The sequence below is a fragment of the Leptidea sinapis genome, chromosome 32, assembly GCF_905404315.1.
Source record: "Leptidea sinapis chromosome 32, ilLepSina1.1, whole genome shotgun sequence".
NCBI classification, from domain to species: Eukaryota; Metazoa; Arthropoda; class Insecta; order Lepidoptera; family Pieridae; genus Leptidea; species Leptidea sinapis.
In genome coordinates this window covers 2,585,161-2,610,013 of record NC_066296.1, presented here as the reverse complement: position 1 = coordinate 2,610,013, position 24,853 = coordinate 2,585,161, and the positions used below count along the sequence as shown (strand labels likewise).

General features: G+C 34.1%; 1 protein-coding gene across 1 annotated transcript in view; it reads right to left on the bottom strand.

The window, feature by feature from the left end:
* Positions 1-1,094: 1,094 nt before the first annotated feature.
* Positions 1,095-24,853, bottom strand: part of LOC126974531 (synaptic vesicle glycoprotein 2B-like) — a 45,052-nt gene continuing 21,293 nt past the window's right edge. Inside the window, exons 3-11 of the mRNA XM_050822046.1 lie at positions 21,149-21,310; positions 17,407-17,574; positions 15,864-15,980; positions 13,716-13,951; positions 12,150-12,322; positions 11,112-11,322; positions 9,179-9,456; positions 6,755-6,882; positions 1,095-5,632 (exon numbers count right to left, since the gene is read on the bottom strand). Coding sequence (XP_050678003.1) covers positions 5,514-5,632; positions 6,755-6,882; positions 9,179-9,456; positions 11,112-11,322; positions 12,150-12,322; positions 13,716-13,951; positions 15,864-15,980; positions 17,407-17,574; positions 21,149-21,310 — 1,592 coding nt within the window. The 3' untranslated portion in view covers positions 1,095-5,513. The remainder of the gene's footprint in view (positions 5,633-6,754; positions 6,883-9,178; positions 9,457-11,111; positions 11,323-12,149; positions 12,323-13,715; positions 13,952-15,863; positions 15,981-17,406; positions 17,575-21,148; positions 21,311-24,853) is intronic.

Here is a 24,853-nt window from a genome sequence, read left to right as displayed (position 1 = left end):
TAGTGTGTGTTTACTGTTTTTTTTTTCCACTTTACTTACTCTGTTAATGTTTATAGTTAAAGAAGAAAAAAATAATCGATATATTTTAGATATTGTTATATTCTCACGGCTCGCATATTATATTATATTATATAGTAATTAGAATATATTTTCTCTATAAGTGAATATTGTAATATTCTTCTGAGAAATAAAGTTCTTAAATCGTAAATCGTATAATTCTCAAATACAACAAAATTTTATGAACGATGCGGGGCTCGAACCCACGAGCTCTCGCGATCTGTGCGAGTTCTCTCCCAAATGAGCTAACCGTTCGAGTGACGTATCGTCATAAAATCTTGTATGCTTTGTTCAACTCTCAGGTTAAGGCTTCATCTACAGGATCTACTTTACAGTTGAAAACCTGCTTAACCCGAATATTTTCATATTAGGAAATCGACTTGAGATGTCGCTCTTGTAAATCTAAATTATGTTGTTATGTTTTTAAAGTGATAACCATTTTTATGAACGATGCGGGACTAGAACCCACGACCTCTCGCGTTTTGTTTTTCAAATATTATTTGTGTATTAATCCTAGAAGTGAGGTGAATGACATTAAAAACATAAAAAATTGTTATAATTCTGTAAGTTCTGCCCATTACAATAAAAATCATGTTTTTCTGGTAAATAAAACTATTTGTGTATATTATTAGATACTGATAAATTTATTTCAAATTGCTAATAAATTTTAATATTAAAATAGGTGTGTATACCATTATACAATAAAAAGGCGGTAGTTTCACATATTTTTATAAAATACTTTTTACAAGATTAAACCGTTCGTGATTATAACTAAGTCCCCTGAAGAAAATTTATTGAATCAGGCGTTACTTTGCGGAAATCCATAATTATACAAATGATTTAAGTTTTCTTTAGTGTTAATTCCGCGAATTTTTGTTTATAAAACAATTCGACACGTGTTTCGCCTCTACACGAGGCATCCTCAGGACGTGTTGTCTCGCCAAAATCTGGCACGTTTCAGTCTCGTGCCAGATTTTGGCGATTAAATCATTTGTATAAGTCCCCTGAGGTCATTGCTCTGAAAAGAAAACGAAACGTCTGGTTAAACAAATAATATTTATTTTTTGACTCGTTTATTTCTGCAAATTGTATTTGAAGTGTTATAATAAGTATTAAGAATTATTTTATATAATTGTTGAAATGTTTAATATGTATATTGTTTTCAAATAAAATTATTAATAATATTTTCCTGAGTTTCAATATATCAACTAACTTAACAATAATAGGACACGGTTAAGAACCATACATACAAGCTCTTACAAACACATCGAACAAATATATTACTTTTTACTTAGATAATTAATACGTCTAGATAAAGTCTCTTGCTGTTAGACAACCGATAAAAACAGGCCCGAAATATTAATTTAGTGTGCGTGACAAGCTCCGTCTTACACTCGCGATTTGTATGACACTTTGTGTTAGTGTGCGTGAATTGCTCTAAGTAGATGATAGTTCTAAACTCAATTTTTTTTTCACAGCTGTCATAGTCTATCTAGACGTATAAATGATCTTAGAATTTTACATTAAAGCAAGTGAACAGGCTTATGTCTTACAGACAGGTCGGGCAACAGCAAAAGCTTAATAAAATGGCTCATAGACTATTTAATACTAGCTTCCCCGACAGACGTTGTTCCGTTTATAGGAATTTGCCAATACTCAAAACATCAAGAATAATTTCGTAAAAAATGCTCCCTGTTGTTATAATGAAATTATTTCACAGCGAAACTGTCAAACTGTGCGTCACTAAATTCTCTCATGGAAAATATGTCCATACAAAATAAATATTGAGAATAAAAATAAGTATGAGTGCCAAATCGAAATAAAAACTATCCTATCTCTCAAGTTGGACCAAACTGCACTCCATGGAGTAATCCCCATTAAAATCCGTTCATTAGTTTAGGAGTCCATCGCGGACAAACAACGTGTCACTTAAATTATATATATTAAGATTTAGATAATACATATTATAGGATATTAAATACACTACCTGATGATCTTAAGATACATATCTAGAAATAAAAAATTCCAAAGATAAGCTAAAAAAATACTATATAGAAGCTAATAAACCAGGAATACCTATGAAGTATATTTTAAAATTACCACTATCTATTATTAAGCCTTAAATAGTGAAAATAAGATACCTTAGAGGTTTTGCGAGTATGTCTGTATATAATAAGTCTGGCCATAAATACTGTAAGAATTAAACGTATACAAAATATTACATTTGAATTTTCATTTTCATAGTTCATTAAGTTTTCTCATTTTGGATCCAATACAATATTTTGCGATATTTAATCCCAAATGCGGTTGCAGCTCTTCAGGAAGATGAAATATATATATATATATAATTCTACAGATAGTTATCCCCAGAAGATACAAAAACCACTATTAATGATGATTGGTTTTATTATAAAAAATAAAATGATATGAAAAATAAAATGATAAAAAATAAATGGTAGATTTTGACGTTCAATAAGTGATTATAAATCCTATTTTGAATAAAAATATTTGAATTTGAATTTGAATAGAACTTCCTTCCTCCCAGGTCAATATAACATAGTCACATCCAAAATTGTGCATATAATGAATTACAGTTTGAAAGAATTCAATTTAGTGTCTAAGTATAAACAATCTGTTATGTTTTTAAAGTGATAACCCTCATTCTAGGACTAATTACACAAATAAAATTTGAAAACAAAATTTATGAACGATGCCGGACTCAAAGTAAAAAGTACTAAAAGTGTAAAAACTGTAAAGTAGATCCTGTAAACGAAGCCACAACCTGAGAGTTGATCAAAGCATACCATAAAATACAAAAATTGGTTGGTTCAATTTAAAGAGCGCTCGCACGGAAAACGAGAACTTCGAGTCCCGCATCGTTTATAAAGTTTGTTTTCAAAATGTATTTGTGTAAATGGAAAATATTATGTAACTTGTTATATTGCTATTCTTTTTTTGATTTTTCATACCATTTTGAAACACTTCAATGATATTTCTTGCTTTAGTATATTACATTTAAGGCAGAATTTGTTTTCATGCATAATAAAATCACATTTTATCTAAATAAATATTTCATGAGATTCACACAACATAGTACATTCACAGCACAATATCACACCATTCAAGTTAAATAATAAATAAATAAATAAATAAATTTTTGTTTTGTTTCTTGCGCTGCTTCTTCTCTCTCAGCGAGCCATTTGTTTCCGAAGCGGTAATATTGTCTAGTATATTAGAAATGACATCAACAAAAATTCAAAAGGAATCAATTTTGAGAAAATAAATGCCTTTAATGCCTTTTTATTAATATTATAAACAGGAAATATTTGATTTCTTATTTGTTTGTTAAGATTTAACTCAAAAAATACTGGATTTATTTAAAAATTCTTTCACAATTAGTAAAGTACATCTTTACGAAGTAACATAGGCTATTTATTATATTTAAAGAAAAGTAGAGATCCTTACCTAAATTGGTACAATGTGATCCAAGGTATCAAAATATTGTATAAAAAGACATTATTTTGCGTGTTTTATTAAATTAATTGCACTTATGATTGCTGACAAACACGTCCACGATAGAACTTAATGCCTGAGTAATAATTTTAGCTAAGCCACATTAATAGTTTTTGTTTATTTATTTATAGGACAATCAGTAGCTGTTACATTCTAATACGCTTAAAATATACCGAATATTAACTACGTGTTAGTCGAATGTACAACAGATTAACGGCCGTTTCCAATATACTATCTACAGATAGAGACAAATTACTACCTTCTACTGTCAGTTATTAACTGTCAATAATCTGAAGCTGTCCCAATATACCCGATAAGTCATTCTTATCGACTTATATTGGGACGCATGAATTGCAATTTCCATACAAACTTTATATCGCTGGTAAGCTATCCGTAGTCCCATTGACAGACAGCGTGCACGGATAAGGTCAGTTACCGTCGATAAGTTTATTGGGACAGAAAAGTCAACGATAGTTACGATTTTTATCTCAATAAGAGATAGACTGAATATTGGGAACAGCCGTTAGGTGTCACAACATGCACAGTCTTTACTTCCGTGACACCAAAAATCCTTGGTTATATAATTAAGTTCAAAAACGGTTGGATTCAAATAGTGGTGATATTGATACCATAACATCAATAATTAACCATTTGTGGGTTTGTTAATTAAGATTAATTGGACGTAGTTCCTTAAAAACGTTTCAAGCCGCAAACATCACATTTTAAGGAATTCGTGTTACAAGTTTAATAAATATTAGTGTATTCCATACATGTGGGTTGGGCTACTAAGTCATGATGTCTTTTAAAGAGTAGTTGATAGTAGGGCTGCCATTTTTTGTCAGTCCGTTAATTTGAATCACGTGACCAGTTTTGTGTTCTAAACTCTATTTCGACATGTTTGTGGTTTGAAACGTTTTTCTGGAATTACTACCAATTATGTTTCTGTAAATTATTCCACTTTTAAATTATTCGGATCGGGCTTTTCTTTTACAAGTTATGACGGGTTTAAAAATTCTTAACTAAGAAAAATGTCAGGGTTTGAACAAACTGTGCTACGCTTAGTCTATTAACAAATACTAATTTACGTATTTAAGATAAAATAATAGTTTTTAAATTTGAATTTTTAAAGTATAATCATCTTTTAAACTATTTTTACTGCACGGGCAGCAGCTAATAGATACTTTATCTACACCCATGCTTTAAATCCTCTATTAAAGATTCTGAAACAGTTAGCTTATTGCCAACATTAAAACACCCAATGTCGTAATAACCATTACATCATCCAAACGAGTGTTCTAATGTTATACTGAATTTCATAACAACACTCCATGGTTTTTTTCGATCCCTTCATGCGCAAAAAGTTTCAACTAACAGCCACATTCTTATTGCTCGATGCGTGGTATCTGTATGAATTTAAAAAAAGTAGGTTATTCGAAACCCCACCATTTTTCTTAAAAAAAAGAGCGATTCAAGTTTTGGCAGCACACCGCCGGATATTTTAAACGCTGCAAAAGAACATAACATTCAAGTGAGTTTTAATAATTGCTCTATACAAAATGTAAATTACTACTAAAATAAATAATTGTTTCATTAATACATAGTTTATTTGTATATATTCAGTAATGGATGATATTAGGTTACTACTAGTACTGGCTGTTTTAATGTTAGCAGTAAGCTAACTGTTTCAGAATCTTTGAGAGATCTTTTAGAGGATTCATATTCTGGGTGTAGATAAAGTCTTGTATGCAAATGTTCATAATTAGGTATTAAAACACTCATGTGATACTATTATCACACTCGGCTTCGCCTCGTCTGATAAACCCACACTCGTGTTTTAATACCCCTTATTACACAACAGTTGCAGAAATAACTATTACAAGTCCATACAAATTTGTTGATATTGGTCAAGCACACAAATTGATACACTAATATGGCTTATTTTTCTACATGTGGGTAGATATATATCTATCTAAACCTAAATTCTTATCACTATCCTCAGTCTTGTCTTCATCTTCAGCACCGCTCTCATCTAACTTCAGCATCATGATGCCTCCTATTGACACTGTAAAGAATCAGAATATCGACATGAACTATATAAATTGAAAGAATTTATTATTTTTGAAAGTGATAACCCCACTCTGGGATTAATTATTACACAAATTAAATTTGATAACAAAATTTATGAGCGATGTGGTACTTGAACCTCCTTATATGCAAATATTGGGGTTGAGCAGGTTATCAACTGTAAAGTAGATCCTGTAGATGAAGCCACAACCTGAGAGTTGAACAAGACCAAGATTTCTGAACGTGACGTCACTAGAACAGCTGGCTCAATGGAACTCTCGCACGAAACGCGAGAGGTCGCCGCTGCGAGTCACGAATCGTTCATAAATTTTACTGTCAAATTAAATTTGTATAGTAATTTTAGTTTTACTGGAAGCGGTTTTTTTGGTTTTTTTCATATGTTATTTCAAATTATTTCTGAATAATATTAGATCCTTAATTATAATATAAAAATAACTGGGTCTAAATTTTCTGGTTATATTATTATAGTTGTCTATTTTTATCTGATACCTATTTATGCAAAAGGGCCATAAATAACGTCACAAATATTCATAATTTTTGGCCCTCCCCCGTCCTTGTCACAGCTTGTCACAATGTCACACTTCGTCACAATGTCACACTTCGTCGACCTCCCCCCCTTCCCCTTAACATGTGACGTTATTTATAGATGGGCCCTGGGCTGCAACAACACTATATAATACTTACTTCTATTATAATATGGTTACCTATCAATGACCTTTGAATTAGTGCCCTTCTGATCAACTCAGATATTTTAAAGATTGTTTTAGACGTCCTAACTTCCATAGATTCACAATTATCAAATATACTCTTTCATATTGATGCGAGACAGTTGTGCCATTAAAATGAAAATGCAATTATGTCTCAAGTTAAGATGTTACCGTAATAAATTTAACGGCACATTACCTACTGTGTTTCGGTCTGAAGGGCGCCGTAGCTAGTGAAATTACTGGGCAAATGAGACTAAACAACTTATGACTCAAGGTGACGAGCGCAGTTGTAGTGCCACCGCATTGTAATGGGCAGGGAGAATTAATTACCATCAGCTGAACGTCCTGCTCGTCTCGTCCCTTATTTTAATAAAAAAAAAAAGAATACTTACAAGCTAGAAGAGCACCAACTGAGACAAACGGAGCCGGACAAGAGTAGTCTAAGAGAACTCCGACAGCCAGGTTTGATGCCACACCACCAGCTCGTCCCCACCACGCGCCCCAGCAGACACCCAGGCCACTAAAATTCAGATACACAATTCATTATAATTGGAGCCGACCTTAGACGAATAGTAGAATCGTATGTAGACTGTAATCCATTTACGGCCGTTCCCAATATTCAGTCTATTTCTTACTTAAGATAAAAATCTGAACTATCGTCTGACTTGTCTATCCCAATAAACTTATCGACGTTAACTCACCTTCTCCGTACACGTTGTCTGTCAATGGGACGACGTATAGCGTACCAGCGATAGAAGTTTGTATGGAAATTGCAATTCACGCGTCCCAATATAAGGCGATAACAATGACTTATCGGGTATATTGGGACAGCTTCAGATTATTGACAGCTAATTCCTGACAGTAGAAGGTAGTAATTTATCTCTATCTGTAGATATTATATTGGGAACGGCCGTTAGAGTAATGGCGAGATACTAGCAGACAGTCATCGTTGTCATGAACAAAATATGTAATGCATGTTGCAGCGTCTACGTGTAAGCAGTAACAGCATTCTAAAGATGATTGCTGACTGCTACTTCCAGAAACACTGGATACAGTTAGCTCTAGGTTGATAAATATTTGGCTAATAATACTGCAATGCAAATGTTTGGAGCGAACTCTCCCTATTCCTAGGCTGTGCAAGATGGTAAACACATATAGTGATTACATCGATATTAATTTCACGTTTTCTGTCCATACAGTTCGTAAATTATTGTAAGTTTAGTGAATGAAATATATGTAGTCATAATAATTATATTTGTAGTGTACTGACATCTAGTCTGTACAGAGTATGTGTTAACTATCATTGTCACTGTCACGACATCGACAATGACATTAACCGTGTGACGTTGAGTGCTATACAACGAATGCACAGTACAGCGGAAGGCCAGTTCTAATCGGCTATTGGTTGCGTGCGGACGTGTCCGGGTGTAGTGCTACATAGTAAAGATTAGTTGTTTCACTCGTGAGCAAACGATGATTATTACAATATTTCATAGTCTTTTATAATAATTTAATACCAAATCATTTAATCATTATTACTTACAAGTTTTTTTTTTTTCACTTAAACTAATATTTAGATTGTGAAAATTATTAAGGTATGTGGTAGATACCTGTAATTGTTTGTTACATTAAGTACATTAAATTTAGTCTGTATTATAAATATTTAATGCATCAATGTAAACAAATTTCGGTCTTACTAAATAAATAAATATTAACATAGTTCATAAGAAATATTGTTACTAATACATTTACTAATATATATGGAGATCTCTCTGAATTCAATAAATATCTGAGCTGCAAAGTGCAACTCGAATTTCATATTTGTGAGTAAGAGGAGTTGGCAAGTTTGCAGTGTATCTTTTAATAGTTTAAGTATAAATAGAAAATTGTACAAAAAGTACACGTAAGTAGTAAAAAAAACAGATACAGACGTAAAAGAAAAGTTACTGTGATATCAATCTCTGAACTTGTCTTATCATCAGCAATAATTGTGCTCAATCCTAATCAATCCACAACACAACGAAACATTCCTGTGTTTAATACATATACGTATGTATATCGTATGTTGAATACGATATACTTACGTAAATAATCATAATATATACATCGATGACTCAGAAACAAAAATCCATATTCAATGATGCAAGCGTTTGTATCGAGATTTTAACCCGGGACTTAAAATCTCCGGGAGCTTAGTAGTAAGGGTCATTAACCACTGGGCTATATGGGTCGTATTTGACAGCCAACTCACTGCCTCTAAGGCTGAGATCTATAGAGCAAACTTAGTGCTTACTTACGTAAAACTTAGCTGAGTGTGACAAAACGCGAACTTGACTTTTGCATTGGGCTGTCTTAGCTTAAGCTCAGCATAATTTCAGCTGTCAAATATAAAAACGATATCAAACATTATACTAAGATTACACTCAGCTAAGTTTTACGTAAGTGTGAGCAAAGTCTAAGTACGCTTTTAATAGATCTCAGTCTTAAGAATCCACTTGCTCGCGAAGGTATAATTATTGCCTAAGCGTGATGTGATACACGCTGGAATATACACCCTACTCTACCCTGCTACTACCCTGTGAGAGGCTCCATTGCACAGGATGCCGGCTAGATTATGGGTATCACAACGGTGCCTATTTCTGCCGTAAAGCAGTAATGTGTAAGCGTTTTTGTGTTTCTGTGTGAAGGGCGCCGTAGCTAGTGAAATATTTGGAGACTTTCTAGAATCCTGAGCGGCACTGCATTGTAATGGGCAGCTGAACGTCCTGTTCGTCTCGTCCCTCATTTTCATAAAAAAAAACTTGCAAAAAATGTACCTTAGCTTAGCCGGTAGCGCATGCAGCAACAATCTTATCAGCAGCACGTTGCCGTTGAGCGAGGCCGCGTTGAGCGCCGCAGCCGCCGCCACGGCCACCCTGCTCGACGAGCACGCACACACGCACGCCGCCAGACACACACACGCGAGCGCGCACGCCAGTGTGCACGCGGCCGCCGCACGCCGTACGCCGCGTCCGTCGCCCCGCGACGAGATCAGCGCACACGCCGCGTTGCCAAGCACGCAGCACGCGCCCACTATCAGCCCAGACGTGAATACCTTTATGAAATATTACAGATACCTTACAATTTGATTAATTATTACAGATACCTAACAAGTTGATAAATTATTACAGATACCTAACAATTTCATAAATTATTACAGATACCTAACATTTTGATAATTTATTACAGATACTTTATAATTTGATAAATTATTACAGATACCTAACAAGTTGATAAATTATTACAGATACCTTACAATTTGATTAATTATTACAGATACCTTATATTTTTGGTAAATTATTACAGATACCTTACAATTTGATAAATTATTACAGATACCTAACAATTTCATAAATTATTACAGATACCTAACATTTTGATAGTTTATTACAGATACCTCATAATTTGATAAATTATTACAGAGACCCCACAATTTGATAAATTATTACAGAGACCCCACAATTTGATGATTTATTACAGATACCTCATAATTTGATAAATTATTACAGAGACCCCACACACAATTTGATAAATTATTACACATACCTAACATTTTGATAATTTATTACAGATACCTCATAATTTGATAAATTCCTACAGATACCTTATATTTTGATAAATTATTACAGATACCTAACAATTTCATAAATTATTACAAATACCTAACGTTTTGATAAATTATTACAGATACCTCACAATTTGATAAATTATTACAGATACCTAACATTTTGATAATTTATTACAGGTTCCTCATAATTTGATAAATTATTACAGATACCTAACAATTCGATAAATTATTACAGATACCTTATATTTTAATAAATTATTGCAGATACCAAACAATTTGATATATTATTACAGATACCTAACAATTTGATAAATTATAACAAGACATTCTAAGCCTTCACAGCTATAATTTCAAGTTAATGTGAGCCTACAATGAACCATCATTTTTAATAGAGTATCAAAGGCCAAGTAATTTTAGAAACATAATAAAATCCAAGAGATTTTGCATTCCAAAGACCAAAAACATTTTTTTTGACATTCATAAGTGTCACTTCCGTGACCTACGTGAATAAACTGATTTTGATTTGATTTGATTTTGATTTATAAAATAATTTTTAATTGTTTAAATTAATTTCTTAATGATTTTTTATTTTCATGTTTAGTGGATCCAACGGTGTGCCACTAGCTCGGAGCGCTACAAAGTGGATACTGCATTTGCTGCTTAGCCTGGCGTGATGCGTAGCGTCTACGGAACAGGCGTGAAGTTCCATTACATACATTACACACTTGTTCGAACACTTATATCTGGAGAACAGCTGGACGGATTTTCATGATTTTTAATTTGTTGGATTGTCTCCGTTCCGAACAGAAAAATAATATAAAAACATTGAAATGTTGACGAATAAATAAAATATTTTCTAATAATGATAATCTCTGGATCAACTGAAACGATTTTAAAATTTTTCTTACCAATAGAAAGCCACATTTTATGTGAGTGTTTTATGCTATATTATATTAACCCGAAAAATAAAAATACGTTTTCGTGGTCTTGGTTGTCGGCTTTAAAAAGTAAGTCTGAGAAAAAACGGTAAAATACTAAAAATATTTTATATGGCAAAACAACGTTTGCCGGGTCAGCTAGTGTAAAATATATAAAAAAGAAGGATGTAAGGAAAGTCTTAGCTTTATTTCTTATATGCTTACACTATGATCAATATTTCCATCACAGTGTTCTCCCCTGACTTCAATAGTGTAGTTATATCTCTCCTGCGATCCATAGTCTATCCTCTTCGGCAAGTCTTTCCAGGAGGCATGACTTGTGTTGACCACTTTGTATTCAAGAGACGTTGACTTGCAATCCTTTCCCTGCATACGAAGCAACAGTTCTGGTATCCAAAGGTTCAAGCCAAAACCTCTGCGGACAAAAAGCTGATCAACATAGACTCTTGTCAAGAGACTGTTACGGTCACTCCATTCACAATCAGTGCTATCTTTGAGAAAGTCATTTATGGTATTTACCACACAAAAGTTTTGTAACAATTCTTTTCAATAAGGTAATACTTTTGTTTTGAACATTTTCTGGGATCTTGTTGTAAAAGCATATACATCGCCTTACATATACATACTAACTCGACTTAGCCAAGTATTAAGCATTATAAGTTTATGTCTGTACCTGCTGTTAATATTATGGTGATGACAGTTTCTAGAAAATTCACTTATGTGCCTACATTACATTATCTTATCTTATCTATATATATATATATATATATATAAATGAATTGCTGATCGTTAGTCTCGCTAAAACTCGAGAACGGCTGGACCGATTTGTCTAATTTTGGTCTTGAATTATTTGTGGAAGCCCAGGGAAGGTTTAAAAGGTGAATAAATATGAAAGTGTTCGGAATTAAAAAAAAAACAACAATTTTGTTTTTCCTTTGATGTGTCCCCCGTCGTCCGATATTTGTTTTGTATGGACATATTTTCTATGAGAAAATTTATTGACACACGCTTTGACAGTTCTGTTGTAAAACAATTTCATTACAACAACAGGGAGCATATTTTACGAAATAATTCTTGATGTTATGATATATTACTGACAAATTCATAAAAAAATTATTTTATTTATTATATACAGAACAATGTCTATCGGGTCAACTAGTCAAGAATATATTGAGAAACAGCAGTCAAGATGTTTAAATGAGAATATAGTTAATTAGATTTAAGTGATTGGTTAATACTCACGCGGCCATATTTGCAAAGAATATGAATAAAATTAGACTTGACTTGACGGCATAAGCTTTGGAGACAAACATCTTCAGGTCCTTGAGGACGCTCACAAATAAGGCCTTGGTTCTATTTTCCTCACCCTTCACGCTTTTCGATACAAATATGCTGTCTTGAATAATTTTCTTGATCTGAAAAAGAATAGGTATCAATAAAATTATCTCGTTAATTAATGTATCCGCTCCCACGAGACTCCCGAGAATCAGCAAACACGATACATATTCACCAAATACTTTGCAAGTCTAACCCTAGGTCACTTTCGCACTCTTAATAGAATTGTTCGCACTTATAATAGCCTTCCGAAAGTTGATCGAACTATAGACATTTTAATGATAACTCTCTGCTTTTCGGTACAATCTTCAGAAATTGATATGTTAGCAACATACAGACAGGAATATAATTTGCTGCTCAACAAAAATTATTAATTTAATGTAATAGTTTAGTTCTGCCGTATTTAAGTAAAATAAGTTTTGTTCATTTTTATTTATAATTGTATTGTATCTTATTATATAATTGTATTATATTATATGTTAGTATTAGTTCTTATGTTGTTAAAATTCAATAATTATGTATGTTTTACTTGCATGTGGTCGTTGCCTGTAAGTGCAATAACACTTAGACTTATTTAGAATTATATTTAATGTAATTGGTTAGTGATTATTGTGTTGGCGATGCTAATAAATAAATAAATCAAATAAAATAAAAGGGTATTGGAATATATAAGATAATAATTAATCCATTTTCGTCGAAAAAATGTCAAAATCAAGTGAACTTTATTCAGTTAGGCTTCAATTTAGCGCTTTTGAATCGCCAATATAAATATTTCTTTTAAATTACTGAATTTACCATATGTTCGGAAAAAGGAGAGCCCGTGAGAAGAACTTACAAGAAACTCAACGGCTATTCTTTTCAATCAAGTAGAGTATTTAATTATCAATTGCTCTAATATATATTGCAAGTAAGTTTGTAAGGTGCTGCAGCCAAAATATGAATCGCGTTTAAATAAAATAAATTATTTCATAAAAAGATATAAAGAATGACCTGTATAAATATAAATTTTCATATAAATCTTGATATAAAAGAGTGGCCATGAGTTTCTTGCTACTTCTTCTCATTAGCTCAACCCTTTACGAAGTAGCGGTAGATTCAATAAGAAAAATATTTTGTTGACCTACATGAATAAAGTGATTTTGATTTGATTTGATTTTGATTTGATTTATATGGGATGCATCAAGCTTTAGAGCATGACTTCATTGTTTGTGTAAAGATGCTTCGTGAACATGATGGTCGTGATTACTGTTATAAATATAGTAGTTTCATCGAACAAATACAATGATTTATCAACTATAACAAGTCGAGTCGACCTGGCACCACAAGTCACTTACGATATTGATACATATCATGTATTTCCCTATACAGTGTATGATTTTTATTGGTCTAAATGTTGGTCATAGTGTAGAATATATCAAAACTATGCGTCCATCACATTAATATCATAGGCACTTATTCTCTATGTTTTGTTACCTTAAATTCTGCATCTAGTCCATTATTACTTTTATTAATATAATTCATTATCTTCAGGGCTTCCTCGCCCCTGTTGGTGTCAGACAAGAGTCGAGGGCTCTCAGGAAGAAATGTAAGCCATATTCCAGCCAGGAACCCTGGTATACTGCAGATGGCAATATACAGCCTCCAGGAGTAAATCGGCCATAATGTTGGTTGTGAGTTCACGTTGAAAGGTATTACTAGCCACGCAATAGCTGAAATTACAAAGTTAAACATAGCAACATAAGGTAGCATAAATAATTGAAAGTCAAAGTTTCTTCACAGTCATTTCCAGAACAATATAATAAACAATTTGTTGGGTTTCAAAGTGATAGCCCTCACTTCTAGGTGTAATACACAAATAAAATTTGAAAACTGTCCTGTTTTTGCCTTTTTTTTTCGTGTGAGTGCTCTTCCAACTGAGCTAACCGTTCGAGTGACGTATCATCATAAAATCCTGTGTCCTTTGTTCAACTCTGAGGTTGTGGCTTCATCTACGGGATTACAGTTGATAACCTGCTCAACCCCAATATTTGCATATTAGGAAATTGACTTGAGATGTCGCTCTTGCAAATCTAAACAATTTGTTGTGTTTTTAAAGTGATAACTTTAAATGTTTGTGTTTGTTTAAAATTATGTTTTTAAAGGTAAAATATTATTACATTGCTACTCGATGCTGGAAGAGTAACATCCAAATAGCCAGCAATGATCCTTCTATAAACCTGAACCTATAAGTTTTCGGTTGTGGTAACAATTTACCATAAGACTAGCTTTTCTTTTGTTTGGCTCTATCAAAAGCTTCGAATAGATATCCGATAAGCTTAACACAACTTAGAAAGTGCGTTCTAAATTATTGTGCGTTCTAGAATAATACTAGCCTGGATATAAGAACTAAGACGACCTCGTTAAAAAGCAATAGGTGAAATGTAAGCTAAATAAATATACATTTCATTCATATTGACAGCTCATAAAGTTTGTCTTCCAGTGAAAGCTATGAGATGATTATAATATTATAAGCATATTTAAACGTGCCCCAAAATGAAATACTTTTGAACATTATTATTAAAGAAGAGTATTAGAAGCGTGAGAACTTCAACATTGTTTTTCGTGTATTCTATCAAAACGTCAAATATACGAAAAGTATTCCTTGCTCATTTTCCAAAATTCCATGCATATAATATTGTGTGAAACATACAATTATGTAACAAATTAATGTCCGTGAAAATAATATTGTTATTATAATAAATGTAACGTTGTTGATTACCAACATACAAGTAAGTAAATCATAAAAAAAATATGTTCCACATTTTTGCTACTGAGTACCTAAACATAATTATAATATAATAAACAGAAATTGAGTTGACATGTAACACATACGCACTGATAGAAATAAATAAAAAATGTATGCGACATTTCACTTAAATAGTAATATTTCATTATTATTATAAAATTTATATCATAGCATAGCGCACACTATCCATGGGTAGCGTACCTAATAGGCATGTGTATTCAGTACCGTTCGAGAGGTCACGGTCAAGATTAGAGCAAAGCATGCACTTAGAAAGAAGTATACATTTATTATTAAACTTAACATTGAAACTGTTATACGTATAACGTATTATTCATATTACAATTCGCAGACGTAAACATACATACGCAGTTCATAAAGATAAATATTATTTTTTTATATCCAATCCAGTTTAGTGCGTCTTCTACCGCATTTATCACGGGGAGTGTTCCGAAGAGCCGTTTCAACTGATTCCTGCCACCGAATTCCACCTTCGCACGACACGCCACAAATTAGGATATCATCCCCACCATCTGGATGTGAGGCAGTCCTCCACTGTGCGGCTTTCAAGGAAAGTTCTTTCACGTACTACAAAGCTGTAGAATGAGCTACCTTGTGCAGTGTTTCCGGGACGATACGACATGGGACATGGGTACCTTAAAAAAAGCGCGTACACCTTCCTTAAAGGCCGGCAACGCTCCTGTGATTAATCTGGTGTTGCAAGAGAATGTGGGCCGCGGTGATCACTTAACACCAGGTGACGCGTACGCTTGTTTATCCTCCTTTTTCCATAAAAAAAAATTTAGTCTAAACTTTCACATAATATTAGGTCATTATACCTGGTAATATAAGCCACGCTGCCACAAAGCTCATTCCAGTTATATCAAGATAAATCTGACGTTTCTTCGCTCCAACCAGATCTGACAGATACGTGAAAACCAGTGTTGATGGCGCGCCTGAAATTATTAACATAGTAGTTAGATAATTTATTCGTCTAGATAGAGTCTCTTGCTGTTAGACAACCGATAAAAACAGGCCAGGAATATTAGTTTAGTGTGCATGACAAGCTAAATTATACAGTTGCGATTTGTACGACACTTTGTGTCAGTTTGCGTATATTGCTCAAAATAGAGTTTAGTTCTAAGCTTAGTGTTTTTCAACGTTTTCACAGCTGTCATAGTCTATCTAGAAGTATGAATGATCTAACGGCCGTTTTCAATAACGTATCTCTAGTTACGGATACATTGCTATCACCGTTATGTCCAATATAGTTATAGTCCAATGCTATCTGTCGATAAGTTACTGAAATGTATGTAAGCGTATAGGGATAGATTTGTCTACCTCTAGTAAGTTAAACTAAGGGTAGATAGATTATTGGAAACGGCCGTTAGTTAACATAAATTATTGTCAGATTGTTAGGTTTCTACAAACAGAGTTAGTTGTAATTAAAAACTATTCATACTATCAAGAAAGACATTATCATGTCAAATAAATCATTACTTATTAATGAAACTAGATTTTTGTTTGCTTAACATTTTTGTAAATCTTACCTTCTATTAAAATGCCAAATTAACCAAAAATTGCGTGCAATAAATTGAATAAAAAAAATTTATTTTGATCTTTTCGCCTTCCAATAATGTTATGCTATCGAGAATGAAAAATATATATTTAAATCAATAATTTTATAAAAAGTACCTACTCTAAAATCTTTTTGGATGTAACACTTATTATAGTGACAATAACAATTTAAAAATATTTTTCTAAGTGCCTTATCTGGCTCGACAATGTGTTAACAAGTATTCCTATTAATATGATGATGTTATATATTATCACAAATGATAACCAAATGTAGAATTGCGTACAAATCCAACAAGTTGATTGGTGATATATTTTTTTCACAGGTTTAATAGATTCACTATGACATAATACCTAGTATTAAACGATCAAATAAAGCGTGATTTTCGACGTGTTGTCAATTTTACGGAGTATATAATACAAAATTGAGTACGCTGTAACACAAAAGTGGCCCTGGGCAGGTCATATGGCGAGATCCATGGACTGAAGTATGGTATGAATGTAGCAATTGTACAAGTAGTTAAATAGTGAAAATTTCAACTACTTACGTTGTACAAAATAATGCACACAATATCATTCTGGAGTGTAGGGGTGTGGCCACATATCGGGCCAAACACCTGCGGTCACCGAGGACTCTCCCCTAGGTCATGGGTGACATCGGCGATTTGATTAACTACCTTGAAGAGGAGCTGGGATGGCAAGATTATCCGCCCACCTCACCACGCAAAATAGGCGCGCCATAGTCGTCGAGTTGCGATAGTAGCCCGTGATAACCTATAACCAATAATAATATGGATATAACCTTACCAATTAGAAATCCATTGATAGACCGGGCAGCCAGCAAGAGTCGGTAGTCGGTGACTGTGCTCTGTGCTAGCAGTAACGTAGAATCGACCAGTAGTGTCATGCTCAGAACATTTTTCCTCCCGAAGACATCTCCAACGATTCCCCAGAAGAAGGCACTGGCCACTCCACCTAGTAATATAAAATATTAACAATTTGTGCCAATATTTTAAAAGCCACAACCTATCCTTATATTTTTTATTTGCTGGCTAGATTATGTGTACCACAACGGTACACAAATAAAATTTGAAAAACAAAATTTTAGTAACCAACTCAGTTGGTTAGAGCACCGGCACGGAACGTCGGAAGTCGTGGGTTCGAATCCCGCATCGTCCATAAAATTTTGTTCTTCAAATTTTATTTGTGTATTAATCCAAGAGGTGAGGGTTATCACTTTAATAACATAACGTATTGTTCACAACGGTACACATAATCTAGCCAGCATCCTATGCGGTACCTATTTCTGCCGTGAACCAGTAATGTGTAAACTGTGTTTCGGTCTGAAGGGCGCCGTAGCTAGTGAAATTACTGGGCAAATGAGACTTAGCATCTTATGTCTCAAGGTGACGAGCGCAACTGTAGTGCGGCTCAGAATTTTTGGGTTTTTCAATAATCCAGAGCGGCACTGCATTGTAATGGGCAGGGTGTATCAATAAGCATCAGCTGAACGTCCTGCTCGTCTTGTCCCGCATTTTAATAAAAAAAGACCGGAATAATATAGTACAAATTCTATATTCAGCAAAAAAATACAGATTGCTCAAATAGGTAAACCAAATTCCAAGTCACAAAACGTCAAAAAACGTGTTGAGTTCTGTAGACGCATTGAATACGTTATTTAAAAAAAAACTATCACGTTGCTATGTAGCGCTTATTCGAGCAAAAAAATAAGCCCACTCATTACTATTCTGTCAGAATAATCGAATTTATATGACCTCTTGTTAAAGAGTGAAGCTTGCGAGAAATTGCACTCCTAAATATGATAAACTCTTTTGATTCGCAAAAGTAGATTCGATGGAAGTTATTATTTACGTCACCCATAAATAAATATTAGGACCCGCCTTATTCTAACAAGCATCAATATAATAACACACACTAAGTTTGTTTTATCTGTTAACGCTCCTTTTAAGATGTTCCGCAAAATGTTAACACATTCATTATATTGTTAAATACCGTGTATTTTGTTATTTATTTTATGATAATAATAGAAACATTAAGTTCTCATATAATAACGAGAATAACATTCAACAAATTTTCTCTTAAGATTTAACAAAAATAACCTCGAAAACAATAATGAACAATACCTGTGTCCCATAATAAAAAAATCTGTATAAACGTCAAATGTAATAAATAGGTCCCAAAGACTATTCTTCAAGTAGACGATAACAAGTTAATCCTTAGAATAGTAAAGTAATTGTTCTGTATGAAGTCCCCAGGAAACTTTAGGCATTTGACTTCCTGAATTTCAGAATTCATTAAACATATTATTATGTTTATTTTGTGGGTGCTCCGGCTTGATAATAATAATTTTGTATGAATTATTTTTGTAAAATTTGTTATGACTGACCGCGCTCCTTTAGTCGATTATTTTATAGTAGTATAGATAGAGCTCAGAGCGGCGAAGCTCAATCTCTATTAAGTTTATTGAAATCATACATCCAAATAAACATGAGTAAAGTCGCAGGGACCCGCTCAATTTAAATTGTATTTCAGTTTGTTTTTTATTTTATGTCTCAATCAACCTATTATTTTCATAAAATAACAGTTATTACCGTGGGTGCCTCCTTTTCACAGGATGCCGGCTAGATTTTGGGTACTACAACGGCGCCTATTTTTGCCGTGAACCAATAAAGTGTAAACATTACTGTGTTTCGGTCTGAAGGGCGCCGTAGCTAGTGAAATAACTGGGCAAATGAGACTAAACATTTTACGTCTCATGGTGACGAGCGCAATCGTAGTCCCGCTCAGAATTTTCGAGTTTTTCAAGAATCCTGAGCAGTACTGCATTGTAATGGGCAGGGCGTATCGATTGCCATCAGCTGAACGTACTGCTCGTCTAGTCGCTTATTTTTATTAAAAAAAATACTGTATAGTGGCTTGACATACATAATTATATTTTGCCTCAAAATAGACACAATTTTCTTGGTGAAATACCTCAGTAGCAACAAGTGGTCATGTTAGTCTAAAACATAAAAAAAGCATTGCGCTATTCGGCAAATAGCATCAGCTACGAAGAGTAAAATCGCTTTTAAATTCATAATAGTTATCTTGGTGCAATTATGCACTTAGCCAAACAAGCAGAATAGAATAATGAACAAGGTATCAATTGGTAATCGAACTGGCAATTATTACAAGACTGTCTCAGAGCTAGTGTAGACGACAGAGCCATCGCTCCTGCGCCACAGCGTAATTAATATGGAGCTGAGACACTGTCATGCCGCTTTTTTTAAATGGAAATAAGGGACGAGACGAGCAGGACGTTCAGCTGATGGTAATTGATGCCCATTAGAATGCAGTGCCACTCAGGATTATTTAAAATCCCAAAAATTCTGAGCAGCACTACAACTGCGCTCGTCAACTAGTGACATAAGATGTCAAGTCTCATTTGCCTAGTAATTTCACTAGCTACGGTGCTCTCCAGACCGAAACACAGTAATGCTTACACATTACTGCTTCACGGCAGAAATAGGAGCCTCCCACTTCTAAAGGTTTCCGCGCCGCTCAACTATGCTTAGGTGATGGCACACTATTAGGTGTATAAATAACCTGCACCTTAGTAAATATGATAAAAACAATTAATACCTACTAAAATTATAAATGTGTACGTAAGTTTGTTTGTTACGCTTTTAAGCCGGAGCTACTGAACCGATTTTGATGAAATTTGGTATAGCGATAGACCAGAGATAGACAGTCTTCAATTCTAAACTTGCTTATTATTTTCAAAACCTCTTTATCAGACCCAGGGAGATGGGAAGATATCTTGTTCATGCACGTGGTTTTTCGTAGCAGCTGCCGGCCGGTGAACCTTAAATACATCGGTGGAATGATTGAACCTGCAGATTCAAAAATCAGCACTATAAAGTCCCACTGAAGCACAGATTCGGGTGTATTTATTTTATGAGAATCTTCAAGTTGTCTTCCAATACAAATTTTTAAAAGCGGAGCGGCTCAATTTAAAGGTCCTATGATATCCTAATTTCGAAATCAAGTAAAACAGCTCTTCGGAACACTCCCCGTGATAAATGCGATAAAAGACACGCATAAGAGACATCTCTACGGAACGGCAAGTGATCTAGCCGTTCACAGAACACTGGATCCGCGACAATTCGAGCAACTCTGCGTTGCACGCAGTCAAAAGGTTCGCGCTGATGCTCGGGTAGGCCGAGCGCCTGAGCGGATATGACAGAAATCCTCCACAATAATATGTAGCCGGAACTACACTTTGTTCGCTAGGTTGTGGGCTGGCTGGAAGTATTGCCATACTCTATTTATTTCGCCCACTTCACACAAATTGGCTTCAAAGAAGCCAATTTAGCTTTGCCTTCCAGATGAACTCGGATTTAGCAATTGCTCGAGATTTCGATACACAGTTTTCCGATACTAGGCGAGGCTTTAAGAGAAGATTAAGAAAATTATAAATTTGGGTAAAATTACAATTTTTTTAGTTACTAGTGGTTAGGTAAATTTGATATATATCTGATATGCCTACCACTCATGAAGGCCATGTTGATAAGACCCGCCTGGTAGGTCGTGAGTTGCAGCTCGCACCTGGCAGCTGGCAGCACGTACGACATGACGCAGTTCTGGACCCCCGTCGTGAAGAAGGAGCAAGCACTGGCCACAAGTACACTCCGGCTAAAGCGGCCATAACCTGCCAACATTGTAAATTATCAATTAAACTTATTCGAAGTTATACTTCTTTAGGCACGTTATGAAGATATGATGAGAGTGGAATCTTAAGATGCGCGCGCATCACTGTAACACAAAAGTAATAGGTTGAAGTTGGTTCTTAAAATTTTCTGACGTTTGCGACATTCGTTATTTTTTTTTTCTTCGTCCATTATTGGGACAGGCAAAGGGTTCATACAGCCGTATTCATTATTTAATAATTTATTGTCAAAGCCATTTTGCAAGATTTCTACAAAATTGTTCTTTCTAAAAACGTAGAATAGCATGAGGAATAAATAATTTTTATGATTTTTGGTTCGTTAAGCCAAAGAAGTATAATAGAAGTATATTCTTGCGTGCATACATAAGTACACACACAGTGTTTATTAATAGATATAGCACCGTTTTCTTAAATTAATGAAACGGAAAAACGACACTTTTGAAAAAATATTTATTTGGTAACAAGTGAAACATTTTTAATGTTTTTTTGCAGGTTTTTTTAAATATATAAATAAATGATATGGGCCTAAATAAATACATTTAGAGATAAGTGGTAAACAAGACCGGTAAGTCATCTATACGACGGGCAAATTAAGTATATACGCTATGATTGGTTCCGTGCTTGAATAAAGCTAAATCCCCTCACACAGAGGAAGATACAAGATGTGGCGTGCCATAGACTTCGAACACACTTGCTATAGACGACCTTACATATAACTACTAGTACACTAACGGCCGTACCCATATATACTATCTACAGATAGAGAGAGAGATAAATTACTACCTTCAACTGTAATTATCTGTCAATAATCTGAAGCTGTCCCAATATACCGGATAAGTCATTCTTATCGCCTTATATTGGGACGCGTGAATTGCAATTTCCATACAAACTTCTTTCGCTGGTAAGCTATACGTCGTCCCATTGACAGACAGCGTGTACGGATAAGGTGAGTTACCGTTTATTGGGACAGAAAAGTCAACGATAGTTGCTATAGACTGAATATTGGGAACGTCCGTAAGTCTATTGGCTTCAAATTCATATAATGGAGCTAATGCCAAGCGTAGCTGACTGTTTACAACTTGTCAATTAAAATCGGTTACAGTTATAATATATAGACTATGGTGTCGTGCATTACATATTTTGTCCTTGCTACTTTTAAGGCCTTGTCAACATAGAAAAATCAATGGTGAAGGAAAGCCCGAGATAGATCTCCTGTATCTTTCACTGCCTTTAGTGAAAACGCATTCTCTCTTTCGTTCGTTAACTATATTTCGCTGTAAATCATTATAATATGGCGGCATAATAATAATGTGGAATGCAAGACTAAGAAGAAAAGACCACTCCGATCATACAATATTATGACTGTTATGAGCAAATGACACTGCACTACATCTGATTTCCGACACTTTCAGTGGGAGGCTCAAAGGAGCCTGTGCAAAGGCACAGGATGCCGGCTAGACCACTTATTAACTGCGAATATTTCTGCCGTGAAGAAGTAATGTGTAAGCATTGCTGTATTTCGGTTTGAAAGGCTAGTAGCTAGTTAAATTACTGGGCAAATGAGACAAAGATCTTATGTCTCAAGGTGACGAGTGCAATTTTAGTGCAACTCAGAGTTTTTGGGTTTTTTAAGAATCCTGAGTGGCACTGCATTGTAAGGGGCAGGGCGTTTACCATCAATTGCACTTCCTGCTCGTCTCATCCCGTATTGGCATAAAAAAAAACTTACTTTCACAGACAATTATTTTATTATAGCTGCTTAACACAGAACAGAGGAATTACTATATACAACTTTTCCCCTGGATACCTAGAAATATAAGTCAAATAATACCCTTTATGGTTCTTCTTTTGCAATATCATTCGATAGTTTATCAAATTCAATGAAATTGTAAACGAAAGGCTTATTGTGATTTCGATACTGAACTTATGTTTTCAATCATTGCGAATCACGTATTGCAAACAACGGTAGATTGCAATGAGTAGTGTTGTTATTAGAACCGAGAATCAGTACTTGATTTTACTTCTATAATAATAAATGAAGACGAAATTTTGATGTCAAAGTTCCAAATGGATAGTCCAAAGGAGTTAACTGACATAGACACGGTGCGACTAGTATACTTTAGTTATTTTCATAGTGTAATGTCCTATGGTATATTGTTATGGGGCAGTGCGGCCGATATTAATACCATCTTTGTGCTGCAGAAGAGGGCTTTTCGCGCTATTTATAACCTAGGTCCTAAAGAATTATTAAGAGAAAAATTTAAAGAAATAAAAATGTTGACTGTTGCTTCTCAATATATTCTTGATAATGTTATATATGTTCATAAGCACATTGAGGTATTTGGTAGAAACAAAAACTTGATATGCCTACTATCGGTTAAGTCGAGTTTGTAAGTCTTTTATATGCTTTTACAATATGATCCCAAAAAATGCACAAAAGGTCCTCACGGATAGCGACATATTAGTTTATAATAGTTACGAACACTTCAGTTAATACTGTCAACGATAGTGATAGATATACTTATATAATAAATTACATACTTATACTTATGCTCTAAGAATTCAATGAAAGAATTCGTTACTCAACATGTATCTAGCCGATGCTACGCTTGTGCAGAATAGGTCTAAGCCTACTCGCTTATCGATTTTAGTAAAGTTACTGCTCACTCGCCACAAGTAGGAATTTTGCCTGTATTTGGTTTTAACTAATGGTGTATGTATAAGAGGATTGAAACGCGAAAAGGCTAACAGGGGTATTAAATTTTATCAAAGTTAATAATTCGGGACAGTCAATTAAATTGGAAGTAATTTTCAAGAGGAAAGATATATCTGCTATTTCTCTTCTCATGGAGAGAAGAGAAATAGCAGATATATATTTCTTCATATATTTCTTTATATATACTCCCTATATGAAATCGTTTGCAAACATTATAATAGTTTTCTGATTTAAAAGAAATTTTTAGTCGAAAACATAAATACTTAATAAATTTTAATTGTATCCTCTCAATTCGTCTAATGTATGTGTTGTATTGTGGGTTCCACACCTCGGAAGCATATCCGAGTATACTGCGTACAAATGTGCAGTAAAGAATTTTAAATGTTTTGATGTTTTTGAACGAGGACATGTGCGTTGTACAAATCCCAGGGCGCTTGAAGCTTTCTTGACTATATGTTCAATATGATCATCAAATAACAGTTTAGAGTCATATAAAACTCCAAGATCACGCACAACAGTATTTTTTGTTAGTGTTTGACTTTTTAATTTATAATCCGATGGTATAATGTTATATTTACGTGTAAAAGTAACTACAGAGCATTTGGAGGGATTGAGATCAAGCTTATTGGTTTGGCAATAGTTGTCCAGTCGGTCTAGGTCAGCTTGAAGGTTTTCACCATCACTAAGAGTCGCAATGGTATTAAATATCTTCATATCATCAGCATAACAGAGCAAGCGAGTGTTATGAAAGCAGGTGGAAATATCATTTATAAAGATGGTGAATAATAAAGGACCAAGTAACGAACCTT